The 19485-nt window shown below is 41.4% G+C and overlaps 1 protein-coding gene across 14 annotated transcripts in view; it reads left to right on the top strand.

Moving 5' to 3' along the window:
* elavl4 (ELAV like neuron-specific RNA binding protein 4) overlaps positions 1-19485 on the top strand; it is a 77376-nt gene that overhangs the window by 40859 nt on the left and 17032 nt on the right. For 10 of the 14 annotated variants that reach the window (XM_079350582.1, XM_079350576.1, XM_079350587.1 and 7 more), the window contains 2 exons: positions 6521-6624; positions 10424-10576. In XM_079350582.1, coding sequence (XP_079206708.1) covers positions 6521-6624; positions 10424-10576 — 257 coding nt within the window. Of the gene's footprint in view, positions 1-6520; positions 6625-10423; positions 10578-19485 lie in introns of all 14 variants that reach the window. The other 4 variants (XM_079350586.1, XM_079350588.1, XM_079350580.1 and 1 more) reach the window with 1 other exon arrangement.

The raw sequence follows: 19485 nt of genomic DNA on the forward strand, positions 1-19485 counted from the left end.
CTGCACTGCTCCTCCAGTGGCCCTGGCTTCAGAGTGCCTCTGTCCCCTCTCATTCCTCTCTGAATGCCCTTTCCTTGGTACACAGAGGTTATGACTGTCCTTTGTGTCAGCCTCAGATCCGGAGGCTGACTGTGCCTCGGGGCTGCTTCATTTCCCTCCGACCCTACGCCTGGAGTGCGCTCTACTTGGACTAAAGAGAGCCAGAGAACCCCCCTTGTTCCCAGAGTGTATGCTGCAAGGCTGAGTTTGGATGTCTTAAGTTTGTGGGCCTGCTTAGCGAAGTCCAAGCAGGTGCGGCGGAGTCAGCTCTGCAAACCTGACATAACAGGGTTATTCAAGACTTTAAAAGGGGCTTCTCTGTCTGTCAGCTCGCATTCTATTTCTCAGCTGCACAGCCAGCCAACCAGCCCACCCACTGCAGGCTGCAGTCCGCTGGCCCCAAGGCTCAGGGAGCCACCACGAGGGGGTGGTTTATGTGCGTGTAGGTGTGCGCTAGTGTGTCCCTGAGCTTCTACGTGGGCAAGTGTGTGTCTATGCATGTGTGTTGGTGGAAGCAAGGCCTTGGGAACTGAGAGTGGGAGCCTCCTGACTGCAACAGTGGCTGCTACCTTGGCAACCCAGGAGGGAAAGATGTGTTGAATGAGTGAGTGGGAGAGGGATCTACAGTAAATGCATGTGTGCGGGGGACTCGGATCTGTTTATGAATTTAGTTATTTAAACAGCTTAATACACACCACATGATATGCTCCGACTCTACTGCTAGTATTTGAGACTCTGTAGACTTTTGTGCTCTTTGTGTATATCTTTTTTGTAAACTCCCTTTTTCACTATGTAGTTGCCCCCCTCTTTAAGGTAAATGAAGTGTACTTTGACGTGAAGCCGGCGACAGGGCACCTTTGCAAACGTCAGGGAGAACACTGGCCCATCAAAAAATAGCAGTAGCAGCAGCGAGGGGTGAAATGTCCAGACGTGGAATAGGATGGAAGCAATGAGTGTGACACATTAATATCGACAATGTGAAAAGTTATTTTTTTCCCCACGTCTTGTCTGCATCATCTGAAAATGTCGCTAAATTTAAGACTGACTGAATGGATTTGGGAAGAAGGGACCAGCCCGTCTCAAAGTGTGTTAGCATCACCAGCTTAGCGCTATGATGATGTCTAGACGCTGTAATAATCTCTCACCCTTTTGATGATCTGTCCATCCACAGACTGTCTGAATGACAGTTGGACTCCACCGGTGACAGAGTGTGGAAGGAAATGTTTTACATGGTGGTCCTTGAGGGACCCTTCAGCATAAAGGCTTTTGTTCCTCGGATGTTTTGGTGTTAGATTCATGAAGGACTTTTTATACACAAGAACAAAATGGGGAAAAAAAAGAAAAAAAAGAAGAAGTTTGCAGTCGTCAGTTGTGTCACTACTATAGCATCTAGTTTTCTCAGCAGTTCAACTTGCACGATGTGATTAATGGCTAGGCACTTTCAGAGTATAGTGCAAAGAGGTGCAGAGTAAAAACAGGTTTCTGTCAGCCGTGTGTTTCATTGGGCAGCTCCCACTCCACATCAAAGAGTCTATAGTTGTTGCTGGATGATAGCGGTAGATGAAGATGCTTTCAAGTCTGCATTACGGAGCTCTCAGTCGCATAATACAACGAAGGGTACAAAATAATGACAGGAAATTTTCTCTTACCATATATGTGCCTCACTATGTATTTTTAGAATCTAACTGTGTTCCCCACATTCTCATCTATGGATCTGTAGGCCAACTGAACTTGATTTATATGCCTTTAAGTGGGGTGTAGAAATGCATCCATCAATGTTGCTCCTGCTTAACTTGTGGTCTTACTTAAATGTAATTTTGCTTCAACAAGTCGTGTGAATTCATACTCACTTGTATGTGTGTGTGTGTGTGTGTGTGTGTATGTGTGTGTGTGTGTGTGTGTGTGTGTGTGTGTGTGTGTGTGTGTGTGTGTGTGTGTGTGTGTGTGTGTGTGTGTGTGTGTGTGTGTGTGGAAAGGTGGGAAGGAAAAAAGGAAATTGCATAGCGGGGACAGCAGGCAGTACACTTTCACGAAGAACACTCATTGTCTCAGGTCACACGTTGGGCAACCTGCTGCTCCTCAGGAAACAAATAAGGGCTTAGTCATATCACCTCGCTAACACACCTAACAGCCTCCTTACTAGAAATAGCTGTGTTTTCATTACTGAATATCGTGCCCACTGGCCTATACAATATATGTCAGATTATACAACAAAAGAGTAGGGGGCGACTCTAAATCATCCCCACCTACGTTCACTCCACTTTTTCCTCTAACATGGTTAGTTTGTTTGTTCAACCCGACATGACACTGGATGATCAATCCCTACAGTGCTGCAGAGGTTAAAAAAAAATCTCCACATCAATACATCGAGTCTTTTTTTAAAGACCTCTGCAATTATTGAATTTACATTATTTTATCAAGAAGCCTCCTTACATGCTTATAAGCGTTTTCTTGGTAACAATTGTTTCATTTTGAACAACTGGCACTGTCAAGTCAAATGAATATCTTATCTCATTAAAATGCCATTATGTGGAGCTGTGCATCATTTCGGTTCTGGTTTTAATTGACAATTAAACATATAAGTTAATATACCCATGAAACTGACTGATCAGCATGAGGACAATTTTTTAGTGTGAGCGACTACAACCCCATTAGAGGCTATTTATTATACATTTCTAATCGCTTCGCTGTATTGCCTCAGACGCAGTTCTTTTATCAAGTCATTTTTCTATCATTCTCACGTTTCACACACTCTGTCGATAACTTCTCAGTGTTTTTAGAAAGAGAAAGGATTGGTTTCTCTGACAACATCAAGAGGGGCAGTATTTCTTATGTTGCTTAATTCAGCAGCATTTCATTGAGCTTTTTCTCTACTCTCCCGTGTTGAAGTCATCTCGATTGACTACATGATAAATAACTTCTCCACATTAGTCTTGACTTATCGACAAACAGTTAAATGTATGGACAGGCTTTTAAAAGTACTTAAACAATATCATAGCCATTCAGAACCTTGCTTAGTCTTTACTTCGTGGTATCAATCAATCTTCAATCAATCTTTATTTATATAGCGTCAATTCATAACAGGCGTTATCTCAAGACACTTTACAAAAGCAGGTAAAGGACCTGACTGTTTGTCTGTTAACATTAACAAAAGAGCAGGTAACAAGACCATGCTCATTGTTATGTTTACAAAAAGCAGGTAAAGGACCTTATGATATCATGTATGGTGTTGTTGCCATATAAAGCAGATGAATGCTGAGCTCGCCTTCTCCTTGTATTCCAGTAAGACAGCATGCTAGGTTAAACGCTTGTGAGCTGTTTTAAACTGTACTTAACCGCGGTGTGCTTGGCCAGATCAGAGCAAAGCACCACGATGTTGTGATCCATATGCAGGCTGCACACAGGGCTGATCCTGCTGGGGAGTATTGGGGTGGACAGGGCCGGTGTTGTGACAAGCTGAAGCCAATCACACTGCCTGCTGTCTCTGCATACATACTGTAAGTTACAGACAGAGAGCCGTTATACCCCCTACACACGCACGCACACACACACACGCACACACACACACACACACACACACACACACACACACACACACACACACACACACACACACACACACAATTACTGGTTAGCTGCCAGCCACTCCCCTCCTTACTGTCCTGCTGGGAGGACATATTTTACGGCTTGTGTGTGTTTGCGTGTGCCTTTGTGATGGAGTGATTACATGTTTACTTGCATGTTTACACACACGTGTGTACATCTGTGTGCTGCATTGGCATCACGTCTCCTAACAGCCAGGCAGTCTGCCGGTGGCACCCCGCTGTTAGCTCCACTGTAGCAGACTGGAAAGGGTTGGTTGAATCCCCTCCTGGAGATTTCCTGAAGCAGCAGGCAGATGTGTAGCTCCGTCTTCCCCCCATCTCCCCTTCGTCTCTCCTCTGTCTCCCTGCCCGACTCAGCATGGATGCCAGTCAGTGAGTCTTCACTCCCACCCTCTTCCCTCCAGCCCTGGAGGCCCTCAAGCTTGCCAAAGAGGGTGTGATGAAGCGGGTGGAGGCTGGCTTTCCGCTAATACCAGCCTGAGCTTTCAACAAATATAACATACGCAGTCTTTGAAAATACGTGGAGATAAATATTACCGTAGTAAATGCAGCGTCTACATATACATGTAGCAGTAGCTACAGTAGATACCCATTCACCAGAGCTGTAATCAAAGCACAATACTCTATTTCTTCTATTGCAGGACTGAATTCAATCAATAACTCATATGTGTTCATACCTACTTCTAACTAACTTCTTCACACATACACTTTAAAAAAGACTCTCGACCTCCACAAAGGCCCAGTCATACATCTGCAGCATCCATGCCGCTGGTGTTGGCCCCTATTTGGCTGCCTGCTCTACTCCACGAGTGCTAAGAGTCTCTGTACCATTAAGCACCAGCCAGCACATCTCCACTGCCCTGCATGAGTGCTCTTCGCAAGCGCACTTCATTTTCAGCTAACCCCTCTGGTAGCGGCGCTCGTCGAACCGCACTTCTCTTGTTGAAGTTAAGGGAGAGGGGTGAGGAAGGTGACGGGAAAGTGGGAGAGGAGGTTTGAGGAAGAAGCAGAACCGTGGGAGACCCGTATTTGTTTTAAACTCAGTGGAATATTCATACATGGTTTCAAATAAAGCTTTGTAACTTTTTTTAATTTTTTTTTTTTTTTTTTTGTGGAAAATAATGTAATACTGGGAGAAGTATGTTACTGTCTTATTTATAATATTATTAATAACCCATCACGGTTTGTTGGCATGCTTAAGCGGCATGAATTTTGTATTCAATAAAACTAATTCTCTTTGTCTCTTTATTATTCCTGCTCTTCTTTGTGTTTAAGCTATTAAAAAAAAAAGAGACGCCACAGAGCACTGCTTTTGTGAGTTACATATAAAACTGACAAACTTAACACCTAGTGTCAGTTGAGAGGAAGAGAGGGAAGAGAGACGAGGGCTCGTTATAAATAGCAGAGGTATCTGGAGAATGGCAGTTTTTTTTTTTTTTTTTAATTAACAATAGAGAGCGTCTGATAATCCACAGTTAATCCAGAGGAAAAGAGGAGGGAAGAAGAGAAAACCATCAGCTGTTTGATGTTCGGACTACAAGTCCCTCCTGGCCCTTCCACCGCTTCGCTGCTGAGCTGCTCTGCGCTGTGATATCCACAGCCCAAATGTATTTATTTTGTGAAACAGCCGTGCTCCATATTTTGTGATTCAGTTTGTCTCCGACTAACCACTGTCTGTTCCCATTAGCGTGAATGTGTGCACGCCGCTCCTCTTAAACTGACTACGATTCTTTGAGCTTGTGTGTGGTGTCGGTGGATCCAGGCTGTTTGTTGAAAACTAGCCGACTGAAGGCCCTGATGGCTGGAGGCGTCCTCTTAAAGTCCTACGCCTGTTGAAAGGCTTGATCTGTCGGGGAAACACTGGGAGATGTCAGGCCTGCTTCACACTCAAAGGCAGTGTGCTATCTAAGACACTTTGAGCTTCGAGGGAATTGGGGGTGGTATTTTTTTTCTCTCTCTCTCTCTCTCTCTCTCTCTTTTACACAGCTGCAAAGACAGTAACAAATATGTTGTTTGTACGAACTGTTACTCTGCATTTTGTCGGGGGCATTTCAGGGAGATTTTGAGCTTATTCGTGACATTCAAAGCATTCAGTGTTTGACACCTCGAACTCCAGCAAGGAAAATGATGGATTGAATTAATGGCTCATGCTCTCAGATCACAAATATGAAAAGCGACAAACAATTAAGGCAGCAAAAAAACCCAAAAACACACACATTATCTATGCAATGTGATTCATATTTTGACATGAAATATTGGGAAGAAACACGTTTTCTTATCGCTGAATCTAACTTTTTTTCTGGAAAAAAATTGCAGATGTTTTAAGGTGCGTGTTCAATGGAGGAGTTAAATTAGGCCCTCTGCCAGCTGCTGGCTCGCGGCTACTGAGCAGGAATTACATGTTGACAGAAGTCACACCAAGACGCCTGGTGCTCCGGGCAGGAATCATTGTGAACTTGTCAGGGATGATGAAGTGATGTGAAGGATTCTCCAGGAATAGATGCATGATGATGATATTCAACAGGGTGTCGGTGGAGTTATTTTCAGTTTAAGGATGGGGCTGATGTGCTGGGGTCAATGTCCGGTCGACAACATCATTTTTTAACACATTAGATATATTATATATGTTATACGTAGGGAGTTATAGAGATATCTAAAAACAGAGGGGAAGTATTAGTTCTCTATTTCCTTTTTGTACATTTGAGTCTCTTCTAATATTGAGGCACATCTCTGTCTCTCCTTAAATCTTCAAGTATGGATAGCAGCTATAAATGATGAACATTTGTTTCAAGTTGTCAATCGGCAAGCTGAATAATGAAATACTGAATCATGAAAACATTTTCAACGTGTCTCTCTTTCTCTTTCTGCCATTCTAGGACAGAGTCTGGGCTACGGCTTTGTCAACTACATTGATCCAAAGGACGCAGAGAAAGCCATCAACACGTTAAATGGACTCAGACTTCAGACCAAAACAATCAAGGTAACCGACGTCGCGCGTGGCTTAACATGAGCTTAAAAACAGTTCAGCAAAAGAATAAAAATGAATTACAAGGTGATGAGTGACATCACAATCATTTTACTCAGTAATGATTGTCATACTGGTAAAAGGCTTTTCTTCCTCAAAGTCCTTTTAGTTAGCGATGCTGTGAGCAAATGAGCTGAAGGGCAAGATAAGATTAACAAGCATGAGGAATTACAAAGACCATCTAAATCAAAGAGGCACATTCAAAAGATTTCACCATGGATGATATGCTAATTACCTTCTAAATGTCAAATGTACAGGTGAAATTATAGGTGTTTAGAAAGAAGGAGCATGTCAAACACTGCATTTAAAAAAACAACAACAACAACTGACAGCTGTGTTTTTTTGTTTCTGTTTGTGTTTTTGTTTGTGCATTTTAATAGCATGACTAATGTGAAGGCTTGTTGTTGGATGTCATCAAGGCAAAACATAAACCAGTGCCAACACTGCGCTGTCCCACCTCCAGACGTGTTTTAAAGACTGAGAAGGAAATCTAACCAGCGGTTGGTTATTCATACAGTATGTTTCTCGTTAAAGACTAAACCTTCCCCTCACATCCTCTGTCGTCCCCTCTGCTGCGTGTTTGCTGGTATCTGGTGGCTGTTCAGCTGAACAGTAATCTGATGCTCTGTGGTAATCCCTGGATTCTCATCTGAGCTCATGTAATCTAATCCAATCTAATATCATTGGATTAGCCTGTATTTTTGAATGGGCAATCCCTGAGAGAGTCCTTCCATTCACATGACAATGTTGGCCTGTAGTGCCTGGCCTTGGTTCAGCTACACATCCCAGCTCCTTTATGTTGTAAGAAAAGGAGAGGGAGAGTTGTGTGTGTGTGTGATGTCTTTGATGAGTATAATCTACAGAAAGGTTCTCATACAATGTTTTACTTCCCTATGCATTGACTTGAGTATTGGCCAATTCTGACAAAGCAAGTGGGATAAAACATATTCAGACCTTTTTTTTTTTTTTTTGGATGAAGAGCTCTTTTTTTGCTTCTGTTTTGCAGCTTTGATTAACACTGCGGTTTTAAAAGTTGTTGGGGAAAATTCACTGCTGAAATGAATCTAGCTTTCACTCACACTACACTGCTGTCTGATGTTGACTCATTTTAGTCCATCTAATGGCCAGCTCACTGGCTAAGCTGCTGGATCTGTGCATTCTGAGCCATTCTCAGTGATTTTTTTGGGCAATGATTTTCTTCATGTGCTCTATTAGGAGACGCGTGTAGACATTTTTTTTATTTTATTTTTTTAAGTTTTGATGTCTGGATGTTTGATGTGTTTCTTACTAAAGGATCATTTTCTGTAGCTGTTTGTGCGTTCTCTATTATGCACGTGTGGATTTTCCAGAGTAGTCCACAGTAAATCAAAGCAGAGCTTTCACTGAGCATCAGTCACAAGTGTTTGAGCTTTAAAACGCTTGTCTCAATACACGAGAGTTATTCAATAAATGAAAAGGCCAACATGGAGTCCTTTTTTTTTACAGGCTTTATCAATGTAGACTTTAAACATTTGAAGGTCATTCGTGTAGTGTGACAATCTTGCGGTCTTTATTGAACCTGGCGTCCTGAGTTCACAGATTTTCACGCTCACACTCTCCTGACACAAGAGGTTGCCTTCCTGAGATAAAGGCAGTCTTTGTAATGACAGAAGACAACTCTGCATCTCTGTCTGCCACTATCACATTTTCACACTTCATTTCCTCTCTCCCACTATCCTCTCTTCTTGCTTTCTCTCTCCACAACAGACGGTAATACCCTAAAGATAACGAGGTACATTTAAACGGCAGCACAGTCATTTTGAATTGAAGTTTGCCACTCTTATCACGTCACATCCTTGTGACGAACACGCTTGGCCATAAGGTGCACACGCTCTCAAGCGATTTTACTCTCTGTCGTGTGTTTGCCTTGGTCTTGAAGCTGGCGTTTCCTACACCCTGACACCTCCGATTTAGTCAGCAATGCTGCTTTCCTGCTGAGGCATGAGGGGAAGCAGCATGTCAAAGGTTAGAGGATTTCACTGCGACATGCATGTAAATAACCTCACACACAGTTTTCCTAACATTCACGGGCACGCGTGCACACAAAAAACCTTACACCACACACTTGTACACGGTGCTGCTCACAGCTTGAGGAGGTGTTGATGGATTAGACATCTGGAGTTGGCTGACAAGAAGAAGAAATGGAGAGAGAGAGAGAGAGCTGCACAGAGGAGAAAAGAGGTACAAAAAAGAGGCAGAAACTGGAAGAGAGAGAAAGATTTAGTGACGCAGCACGCAGGAAGGAAGCAGAGGGAAAAACAGATCCAGGCAGCGGAGAAGCGGAAAGATGTGAAGAGGGAGAGGAAAACACGAGAGCCGAGCTGAGATGCTGAAGAGAATGATGTGTAAAAGAAAAGCGAGACATGGGGAAAGCCAGCTGTTCCCAATCCTATTCTTCAACCCTTAAAGTTCAGCAGGATTTCCATGCTGCTGCCGGAGGATATGACTGCATAGCCACCATATTTGCCTGACTTTAACCCTATTTGATAGCTTATGTATCCACATGTCAGAGGTAATGAAAGTACTGCGGGGGAAAGCTGCTCCTGTCAGCAGCAGTAGTAATGGGATTTGCTGAACTTTTGCTCAAGAGACTGGGTCTACACATGAGGATGTTGGGATGTTTTTATGATTAATTGTGCATGTACAGCTTTTCTTCGACTGAATGCACACAATTCAGAAAGAACAATGCTGTAAAACATGCACTCTGTATTGTTGTCTTAATTCATTGAGAAGTACCTGCCTATAAAGAAATACATGTAAAAATCTAGCCTGAAAGGTAGATTTTCGCTGCCAACTATGTTTCCAAAAAAAGGTTTGGACAGTGTGTTAAATCTCAAACATTTCAAAAGAGTTAACACTGTCGAAAACTAAAGACAAAAAAGACTAGAAAAGTTCTGAAAGTGAAGACCTGGGAAATAGTTTAGTCATGTAATTATGTACAAAAAGTCTTTATTATGTAAAGTTGTTGTTGGATTCACCACTCTGTGAAATCTGTGCTGGGAGATAAAAAAAAAAAAAGGAAGCAAAGCATCTTGGGAGTCTGTCATCTATGGAACATGACACCTTTAAATGCTTCAGAGAGACAAGTGCAGATAAATATGGTCATGCTAATGACAACGCAGAGAACCAATAATGTATAAATGATGTCCTTATTTTTTTAAAGGGTTGAAGTTGTTCAATTTTACTCTTATTACTCTAACTCTCATTTCAAAGCCAACAAAAAGATATCTATAACCAGTGCAGATAAACTAATGTTTTTATGATCTAACATTAAACTCAGTGCACTTTTTCATTAGAGTCCTTGTATGATTAATTCTGTTCCCCTGGCTTGCTGGGCTTTCCTTTCAAAGTAAAACACCTGTGGTTTCTACTCAAGGGAACAAAGTTTCCTCTGCTCCCAGCAGCAAACAACTCGAGTGTTAACTCCCCAGTGTCCTAAGCAGCTAAGTCTTTTTCTGACAACGATAATCCCCAATGGCAGGCTGTTCGGGGAGAATATAGTCACAATTTTCTCCCTGTGGTTCCAATGGTCCACTCCCCTGCCCATCCAAAACACACACACACACACACACACACACACACACACACACACACACACACAAATAAAATCCATGTATTTTTGTAATCCTGTAAATCCACCCCTCCATGTTGCTTATGAATACAGAGTCCTGATTTATTTATACAAATCCTAACATGTTTTTGTCTTTCCTCATAGGTGTCATACGCACGACCCAGCTCAGCCTCTATTCGTGACGCTAACCTGTATGTGAGCGGCCTTCCCAAGACTATGACTCAGAAGGAGCTGGAGCAGCTCTTCTCCCAGTACGGACGCATTATCACCTCCCGCATCCTCGTCGACCAGGTCACAGGTATCCATGGGGCAGCACCTCCTCCCTTTCACAAAGACACAGCAGATCAGCCAAACCTATATATATAACATACACAGGCCAGCTTTGATCCTGGAAGTTAGTGTGGCACAACAACATTTTCTAATATAATTACATTTAAATCAATGTTCACAGTAAAAGTAAGTAACACAAAGAACTGATACAACCATGCTCATCAGTTACATTTTCTTTGCAATAAACAAAGCCGAAGACTTTACAACTGCTGCACAACAAGCAATACATATTCAGAGCCAAAGATTTGCTGTATAATTGTAATATAACGTCAATAGGAGATAGGAGAATAGGAGAAAGACCTTTAACATTGTCGTTCAAAGTGACTGTCATGGTTTTGAGATGAGTAGCAGGTCTGATGCAACTAAAACAGTGGATCACTGTTTATTGTATAAAGTGTAAAAAAGATTTATGCAAGATTTGCTGAGTTTAAAATACACTTGCTATATCCTGACAGACATCAGTGTCTGAAAAACATTTGTGTAGGTATGAAGTTTCTTTCAGCCATACCCCTTTGCCCTGTTGTCCACTAAACCTAGAAAGTGACCTCAAAAGGCAATTTAATGAACCACAGGCCAACTGACGGCCCCAAAGTAAGCACAATGATAACACAAGCTGTGAAATATACATGCTCAATTACACATTTTGCTCCATCCGAAACACAAGAATGAATCACATCAGCCCATTGTGCTGCAGAAGAACCCCTCCAGCACATCTCATAGATCCATTTCAGGGGTTGTGTCTGTGTGTGTGTGCCTACAGGCTGCAACCTGCTTCAGTGTTATGTGCAATGTGTACTGATGAAGCAGAAAGGGAGCAGCATGCTGTAAGCCACACTCATTTGCCTAAGCAGAATAAATCACTGCTGGCGCTCAAGTGCACGCCTGTCTGTACACACTGAGAAGATGAGGAGGGAGGCTGAGAGGAGATGGGGAATCAGAGGAAAGGATAGAGAGGCGAGGGGAAAAGTGAGACGGAGTGGAGTGTAGACAAGGGGTGAAGGGAGGCTAGGGAGACAATGGAAAGGATGGGAGGGAGGGGAAATGTAGACAGGCCTATAGAAGTGTTTAGTAAAAGAAAAACCTGTCCTTAACACAAAAGTTGTTGCTGCTGATTAGATTTTACTAACAGACATGACAACATGTTCCTTAACCCACTGGACCCAACTGAAGAGAAAAAGTCACACGACACACGTCAAGACCACAGAAAACATCCTTTCAGCCAAAGCCTTTTTGAAGGGTTTGAGTCACAGTAAGGGAATAGTTTGTGGCATTTATTACATGTTCATTTTTGACTGACAACGTTCCATTTTTTAACTTGAGCGTTCTCACGCACACACGTCCAGATAAAGCAATTATACCGCACTTTTCTGAATAAAGTGAACACTCGGATTTAAAAAATTGCTTTACAAAAAAAGTTAATTGACTCTTAAAAAGGTTCTTTTGATTTCCTTTGAAATAAAACTGACACTCAGATTATCACACATTTCACTCTAAATATTATTATAGACTACAAATTCTGATATCACTTTCTGGCATATACAACCTAAAAATCCCACCGATAAAGTGTGTTTTTTATTTAATACATAGAAGCTAATAGTAAAATGTTTTGACTTATCTTGGTCTGTTTCTTTGCTCAACATCAAAAGTATTAAAACATAGCAGCATAAATCATCAAGGCCACTTCATTTGTGTTGTTAAGCCGTGTTCTTCATTTAAGGCACTCACAGTTTTGGTGAACAGAATAGCTCAAGTCTCATCTCATGAATGAGAACGTGAGTTCACCCTTCACACTCACATTCCGAGTTACGAAGAGGTGCTGAGCTTTGTGTGTCTACAGCCGATATGTAGCACCAAACATGCACGTGAAATTCTTTCCAAAGTAAAAGCTTGATCTCTGTTTTTTTTCTGTGATGACAATACCTGTATTTTCACAAAATATGCTTTTATTCTGAATATATTCTGGGGAAGTTAATTCAGGATCTTGCAAAGCACTTCAGCGCTCGAGTTTCCTGCTACCTGATCTATCCTTATGATTTTCATCAAACTGAAACAAATTTCATAGTACGTAATTTATGTTCTTAATTAGGGTAAAATTATCGAGTTAATGATGAATAGAAGGGAAGTAAGCGTAGGAGGCTACAGAGACATAAGAGAAGTTTGTTGCAGCTAAAAAAAAAAAAGAAAGAAGAATAAATGAACAGGAATACTTTCACTTTTTGGACTGTAAATTTAGTTCAACATTTGATTTTGTGAACTTTGATCATGAGCTCATTCATTTTAATATTTGAGAACTGAACTATGAGCTAGGTTTTTTTTTTTTGAGCGTGAACTTTCACAACACTGTTCTCAGGATGAACTTTAACGGTCACATATTATGCTGAAATACTCTTTACCATGTTGCTCTAATACCTATGTCATGTCCGCCATTTTCCTGCTGCACTTTGCCGTTTGGACATTTTCACTTCATGCGGCACAAAGGGCAGTAACCTCTCCCCCAGGCAAGTGGCGCTCCACAGCTAGGTGTTTGTACTCCCCTCTGAGTCTGCTTTTACATTGCAAACATTTGGGCACGGTGATAGAAAGCCAAAGCCACGTCTCTCTGTCGAGGGGCGGGGTCGAACACAGCTCATTTGCATTTAAAGCTACAGACACAGAAACAGCCTGTTCTGAACGGGGCTGAAATAGAGGGGTTTGATAAAACACAAGACCAGAATGGATTTTGAGTAAGAAACCTCTTTGGACTTTGAGAATATGCTCAATTCCAACATCAATGATCTTTTGATGGTGACTTACCTGGCTAACCTGACCCAAGCACAAATTGCTCTAAATGAGAAGCTGGTGCTGCTCTGAGGGGATTTCTTTCAAGTGATTCATATTTAATTTTGTATACTTCCTCTCTACATGTTTTACGGAGCCCTGAGACTTATTTTAACGTGTTGAAGAGAGTATCATATGTGACCTTTAAACCCAGCAGGCCACTGTTAACAGTAAAGGAAATCATTTCAACTTGAGTGGATGTGGACATTGCCAGTTCAAATCTTAAAAAAAAAAAACTAATCAGAATAAAAATTAAAGGTTAACTATAACACATCACACGTATTTTATATATATATATATATATATATATATATATATATATATATATATATATTATTATTATTATTATTATTTTTTTTTTTTTTTTTTTTTGCGATGTCTTATTTCTTAACCACTGTTTCTTTCTTTTTTTACGGTTTTAATGTTATAATTACGACCCAAATTAAAAACATTTCTCATACCATGCAACTCTCATAGATAAACAGCATGTACACTTTACATTTAATATTATTAAGTGACATGCAAAATGTGACTTCTGTCTCTTAATGACACGACAGTGGCGGTATCGGATGTTGGCAGGTCTTTGGTGTTTTGTCACAATTGTTTCCAGGCACAATTTTAATCTCGTAGCATGTTGGCTGTGAATTTCTCACATGTCAGTGTACTCTCTCACACCTCTAGCACAAGTTGTGTGAACACTGAGACCTTGCTAACAACTTCAGCTACAGTAATTGCTGTCCTATGAACCTACATACTATACAAGCTTAAACTGAAATACACAGAGATCCACTATTGTCTGCAAACACTCAAACGCAAACTCAAATGAGAATAATGTGGGAAAGAGAGAGAGCGAGAGAGAGAGAGAGAGAGAGAGAGAGAGAGATGTTCTGCAAGGTGTCTCCAGAGGGATACGGATCAGCAGGAGAAATGTTAATGATTAATTAGATGTTAGACTTGCTGGTGATTAAAATCATGGAGACTTCAGAGCGTCCCTGAGAATAGTATGCTGGCATCATTGACTCATCTATTTCTTCTCTCAGTTACAGTACAGCACACACACAAACACCCACACACTCACTGCCATTATGAGAGAAATGGGCTGCAAATTAAAACTCTCCTGTGACTGTTAAAAATGTGAGCACAGAAAAAGAAGAGAAGAAAGCGGGAGACACAGATAGTTTTGTGGCGTCGGACTGGTTTAGGGTCGAAAGCTGATGCAGTGTCATAGACGTCTCAATTTCATTATTGTTAAATGAAAGCAAGTCCCTGGAGAAGAAGAGAATCTGTAACATTCAGTTAGTGGGATTTTTTGTCCAATCTGACTTAAGGGACATCCTTTTTATTTTTATTTTTTTTATTTAACCAGGAGAAAAAAAAACTCATTGAGGTTAAAAATATCTTTTGTCAGGATGGCCAGTGGCAGCAGGTCACAAAGTTTCTGACAGATTAGCAGGTATACTTACACACATAATGTATGATATGAGATACATGCAGCAAATGAAGTGCAGTAAAAAAATCATTTAAAAAAAAAAAAAAGGAAAAGAAATGTTTGCCTCAACTTAATGTGTTGTTTTACATCATGTGTCACATCCAAACGGTGTTATATAGCTGCTGCGTTTGGCTCGTTTTTGGGTGCATGGCCAGGGTTTGTCCAGCTGCAGCTCCTGAGGCACAGACACACATGGTTGGTTCGCCACATTGTGCAGCAGGCTGCATGCTTTCACAGGAGGTGGGAGTGCACCCCGCTTCCTGTGCATCATGGATCTCTGTGCCCCTCAGCAACTGTGCAGTTGCTGATGTGTTAGATCTCACCACATCAAGACAGAATACTTTTCACTTTACTTGCAATTACGGTTTTGGCACAGTGGTTAAGTTATGTGCTTTTGTTTTCCCACATTTTGATGTCAAACATAATCAAGATTAAAGATCAAAATATTGAAACGATATGATTTTATTAATTCCACTTCATAAACATAGTTCAGTCAGTAGTTATGTTAGCATGTTTCAGCACGTTGTAGGTTGGCACTGCGACAGAGTTTGTGTGACGACCTGCACATTTTCACTGCTGGACTAGAATTTGTGGCAGGGTCCACAGCTATTCTCACGCCACACTGACTTTCTCACATCCATAACATTTGAGTGTACACAACATTTTAGTAAGTATCCACTGTTTATACATGAGGCCCCAGGTCTCTTTTTTTTGGTAATTTCTTCCAAAGAAAAGGTGCACAAAGGTAAAAGCCATTTTTCCGTCCTCAGTTCTAACCTTTGGAACAGACAGTAAGGAAACATCCTAATACTGTAGATTATAAGTTACTGTACTCTTCTGATGTAGGTTGTAAAGTAGGAAAGATAGACCTACTGTACAATTGTAAATAAGAATACACCATGTTAAGTCTACGTCTGAACATAAGAAGACCATGTAACGTGCATAGAACAAACAGTGATGAGTGAGGGATTTGATGAACCTCAAAGCTCAGTGATCCAGAGCATGTGAGCTTCGAGAAGAGGCCTGCTTGTATAATACACCGCCAAAGTCAAGCACAGTCATAACAGTGGCAGCAAAACGGTCTCTTTTTTTTAACCTTTTTTCCAACTGTTGATTTTACCAAGATGTCTTGAAACAGACTCGACCTGTGCACTCTGTCTCTGAGAAGTCAAGACTGAAGGCAGGCTCAGTTCAAACATACTGTATACTGTTGATCATTATTTCATTGTGCAACCATATTTATCCAATTTATACATCATTAGTGCTTGAATACAGCTTTCCATTGATTCTACAGAACAAAGGATGTATTTTAAACACACCCAACCATTTACCACAGGAACAGTTAAGGCTCTCTGTTAGAGTGAAGACCAGACAGCACAACATAGAAACAGCAATGGTATATGGTTGTTTAAGTGACGGATGTTCTCCAGTGACCACTGGCAGATGGGCCAATGATCCCCATCTCCTACTCTGCTAAATTGGGAACATGAAGTCTGTTCTCTAAACGACCTCCTCATCAGCAGGATACACCCTGCAGTCACTCTTCTGTTCATGAAGACAAGAAGGATCTTAGAAATCATCACAGTGAGCATCATTCTCAGTCAGAGGCGACAGAAACCAATACCACTAAAGTGCTAAATTGCCCCAGAGACTCAGGGAGAGGACATAACATCAAATTTACAAGGATATTTCTTTATTTTTCCTCTTTCTATTGGTTCTTCTATCCCCTCTTTTGTCCATTTATTCCCTCTGAATGGATAAACATAACATGTCACTTTATTAGAGTAAATAGTGCAGGCTCGATTCCTCTTACTTTGAGAAAAACGGTCCTCCCTTGACTTGAACTTTGGACTGTGCATGAGCAGATATCACTGCTTCCCTGATCAATGACTGCAAATACAATCGATCCACATCCTCGGTTTGTACACGCTGTGATGTGAAACTAAATTGCAGCTCTTTGTGTGCGAGGATTGTCTGTGAAAACGCAGATGCTGAGTTCCCTTCATGTGGCATGGTCGGAGGCAATGGGAATGATTCCCATGGTAACAAGTCGCAAGCGCTCACGGCATCATACAACTGAACATAGTGATAGCCAGTCAGAAATGAAAAAAAAACAAACATCTTATTTAGCTGCAGTTGTACGAGGGCCAGTTGCTGCTGATATGGCATGCCATTAAATTAAAGAAGATTTACCTTGAAATGTTGCTGATTTGAATCTTCAGTGTTTGAAAGCTCTTCAGACCCGTTGGTGTTATTTAGTAACATATATAGAGCTGTCTGGAAATAAAACATCTCAGACTTACTCCTTCAGTTAAAAAAAAACAAAAAAAACAGCACAAACACTTGACTGTTTGTGAAGTTCAGTGCTACATTAAAAAACATGCTGCCTGAGGCACAACATGTACCTTTTAAAGTTGAGATTATATTTATGGAGTTATTGAAAGTCTGCTCATGTCATGTTTGGTTGCACAAATGTATTTTCACTCAGTGATCAACACAGGAAGTGTTACCGACACTGTTTGTTTGAGGCTATACAAATTTGATTTTGTGTGTACGTCAAACTAAAATGACACTTCTGCCAAAATAGTCTGAAGATAACTTGCTTTGTGACTCAGCCCTGTACGTTTTTTAACGAAGCTTGTGCAGTTAGGACTGAAACACAACTTGGGTTGGTCTGATAATTTGGGAAGAAAGCCAAGAAGAACAGAGCGCTTTTCCCTTGTAGCTCAGTATTTTTAGATGAAAGAATGGAAAACAGAGCAAGAAATACATGAGCAGATTGGAGAGAGTCTAATTTGTTCCCAGGAAAACTGGGTCCATGTGCTCAGGTGCTTAGAACAATGTGACATCACAGTGCAGGAGCTGTATTCTGGTCACTAATAACTTACTGAAGATCTATTTGATCATAATCCACATTATACTATTGTTCTTGTGGTGGCTTTTTTTTCTTGTTAAAAGCTGCATTTTGGACACAAATATTTGTCCTGCTGCTTTTAGATGACTGTTGTGAGTTATTCCACTTAAGGGAAAGCTTTTAGACGTACTTTATGTTATGCAGGGAAGTGGGAATAGGGATTCAATTATCAGCAGGTCAATGCTTAGTCAGATCAGATCATATTCTGAGTCAATTTAAACTCTTGTCAGAATACGTAGCTGCACTATTGTCTGGTGACATTTCCAAAAACATAAACTCCGCAATATACTGTAGATATTCTCACTTCAACATCAATATATTTTCACCTAAACTCTGCTCACTTATGTGTGTAATATTTCATTTGCATGGATCTCAGTACTAAACAGCAATGCAGCATGCATGGCGTTGAACTTGCGCGAAGGCCCGCTTCATACTGCCACTTCTGCCTGTCTTTTCAGTGCCATGGAAATTGAGCTTCTTCTTGTGTTCACACCACTCATGTTTGCACTATTTTTTCCTCAGAGGGACTACTCTTCCTCTGCTCACTCGGTGCATTCTCTCTTCTTCTTGACTTGAATAATGGATGTTCTCCTTCAGACTGACACCACACTGAATCCCTGTTCTCTGTCTGTTCGGTAGTAGAGAACAGAACGGTCAAGGTAATGCGAGCAGAGAGGTGCACCCTCAAGCTCTGATAACTGCAGCCTTGACTTGTGCTACCATCTTTTTTTGCCTGAACCCCTCACATACAGATATGCACATCAATACATGGACACATACAGTATACACATACTGTAGCAGACAGATGGTAGAAGCCCTGCTCTGACAAAGGCTTAAGCACAGGGCACCTCCACTCTTAAAAGTCTCTTTGTTTCTCCTCCTGCTGAAAGCGCCATCTGTACTCATGCACACTAATGCTGCTCCAAACAAGGACATAGCCCTCCTTTTTTTGTCCATTTAATTAAAAGACAGCAGGGCGAGGGTTTGTTTTTGCCTTTGCCATATTATAAATCTTTTGGAAAGGCAAGGATAATCATTTGATACGGCTGGCACAGCATAGCTGCTCCAGTTGAGGATAAAATGATGGGACATGGCAGAGCAGAATACCTGAAAAGGTTTTAAGATTTTGTATTTGTGTGCTTGCATCAGGCCGTGAGTATACCTGAAAAGGAAGTGCCTTTTTTTGTTACCCCAAAGCCAGCTTTCACCTCTTCTCTCCTGGTCTCTCAGAGGAGCAGCCATTTCTTTCTGTCAGTCAGTCAGTGTTTGGGGAAATGATAGTGGGTTTTGTAGAAAGAGCAGCTTTGTTTGGGCAGGAGCAAGCAAGAATAGCACTGTTTCCTTTCATCATCATCCTTTCACTGTCACCTCCTAACACTCCTCTTTCACCTTCTCTCCTTTAGTCCTTTCCTTCCCTCACTCCTCACTCCCTGCACTGCTCTTTTTCTTCTCTCCTATTCACGCCTTTCCTGTCCCCCCCCCCCAACCGCTCTCTCTCTCCCTCTGTTTCCCCTCCCAGAATGAGCTAGCGTGTTATTAGTAAGGCAGCCAATGTGCCTGTCGGTGTGTGTTAGGGAGAGATAAGCACAGGTAGAGAGAGTTACATAAGCCTCTGTTGATTACTGTGGAGGAGAGGAAGGGCAGAGAAAGAGAGTG

The sequence above is a fragment of the Symphodus melops genome, assembly GCF_947650265.1.
Source record: "Symphodus melops genome assembly, chromosome: 8".
Lineage (NCBI taxonomy): Eukaryota > Metazoa > Chordata > Actinopteri > Labriformes > Labridae > Symphodus > Symphodus melops.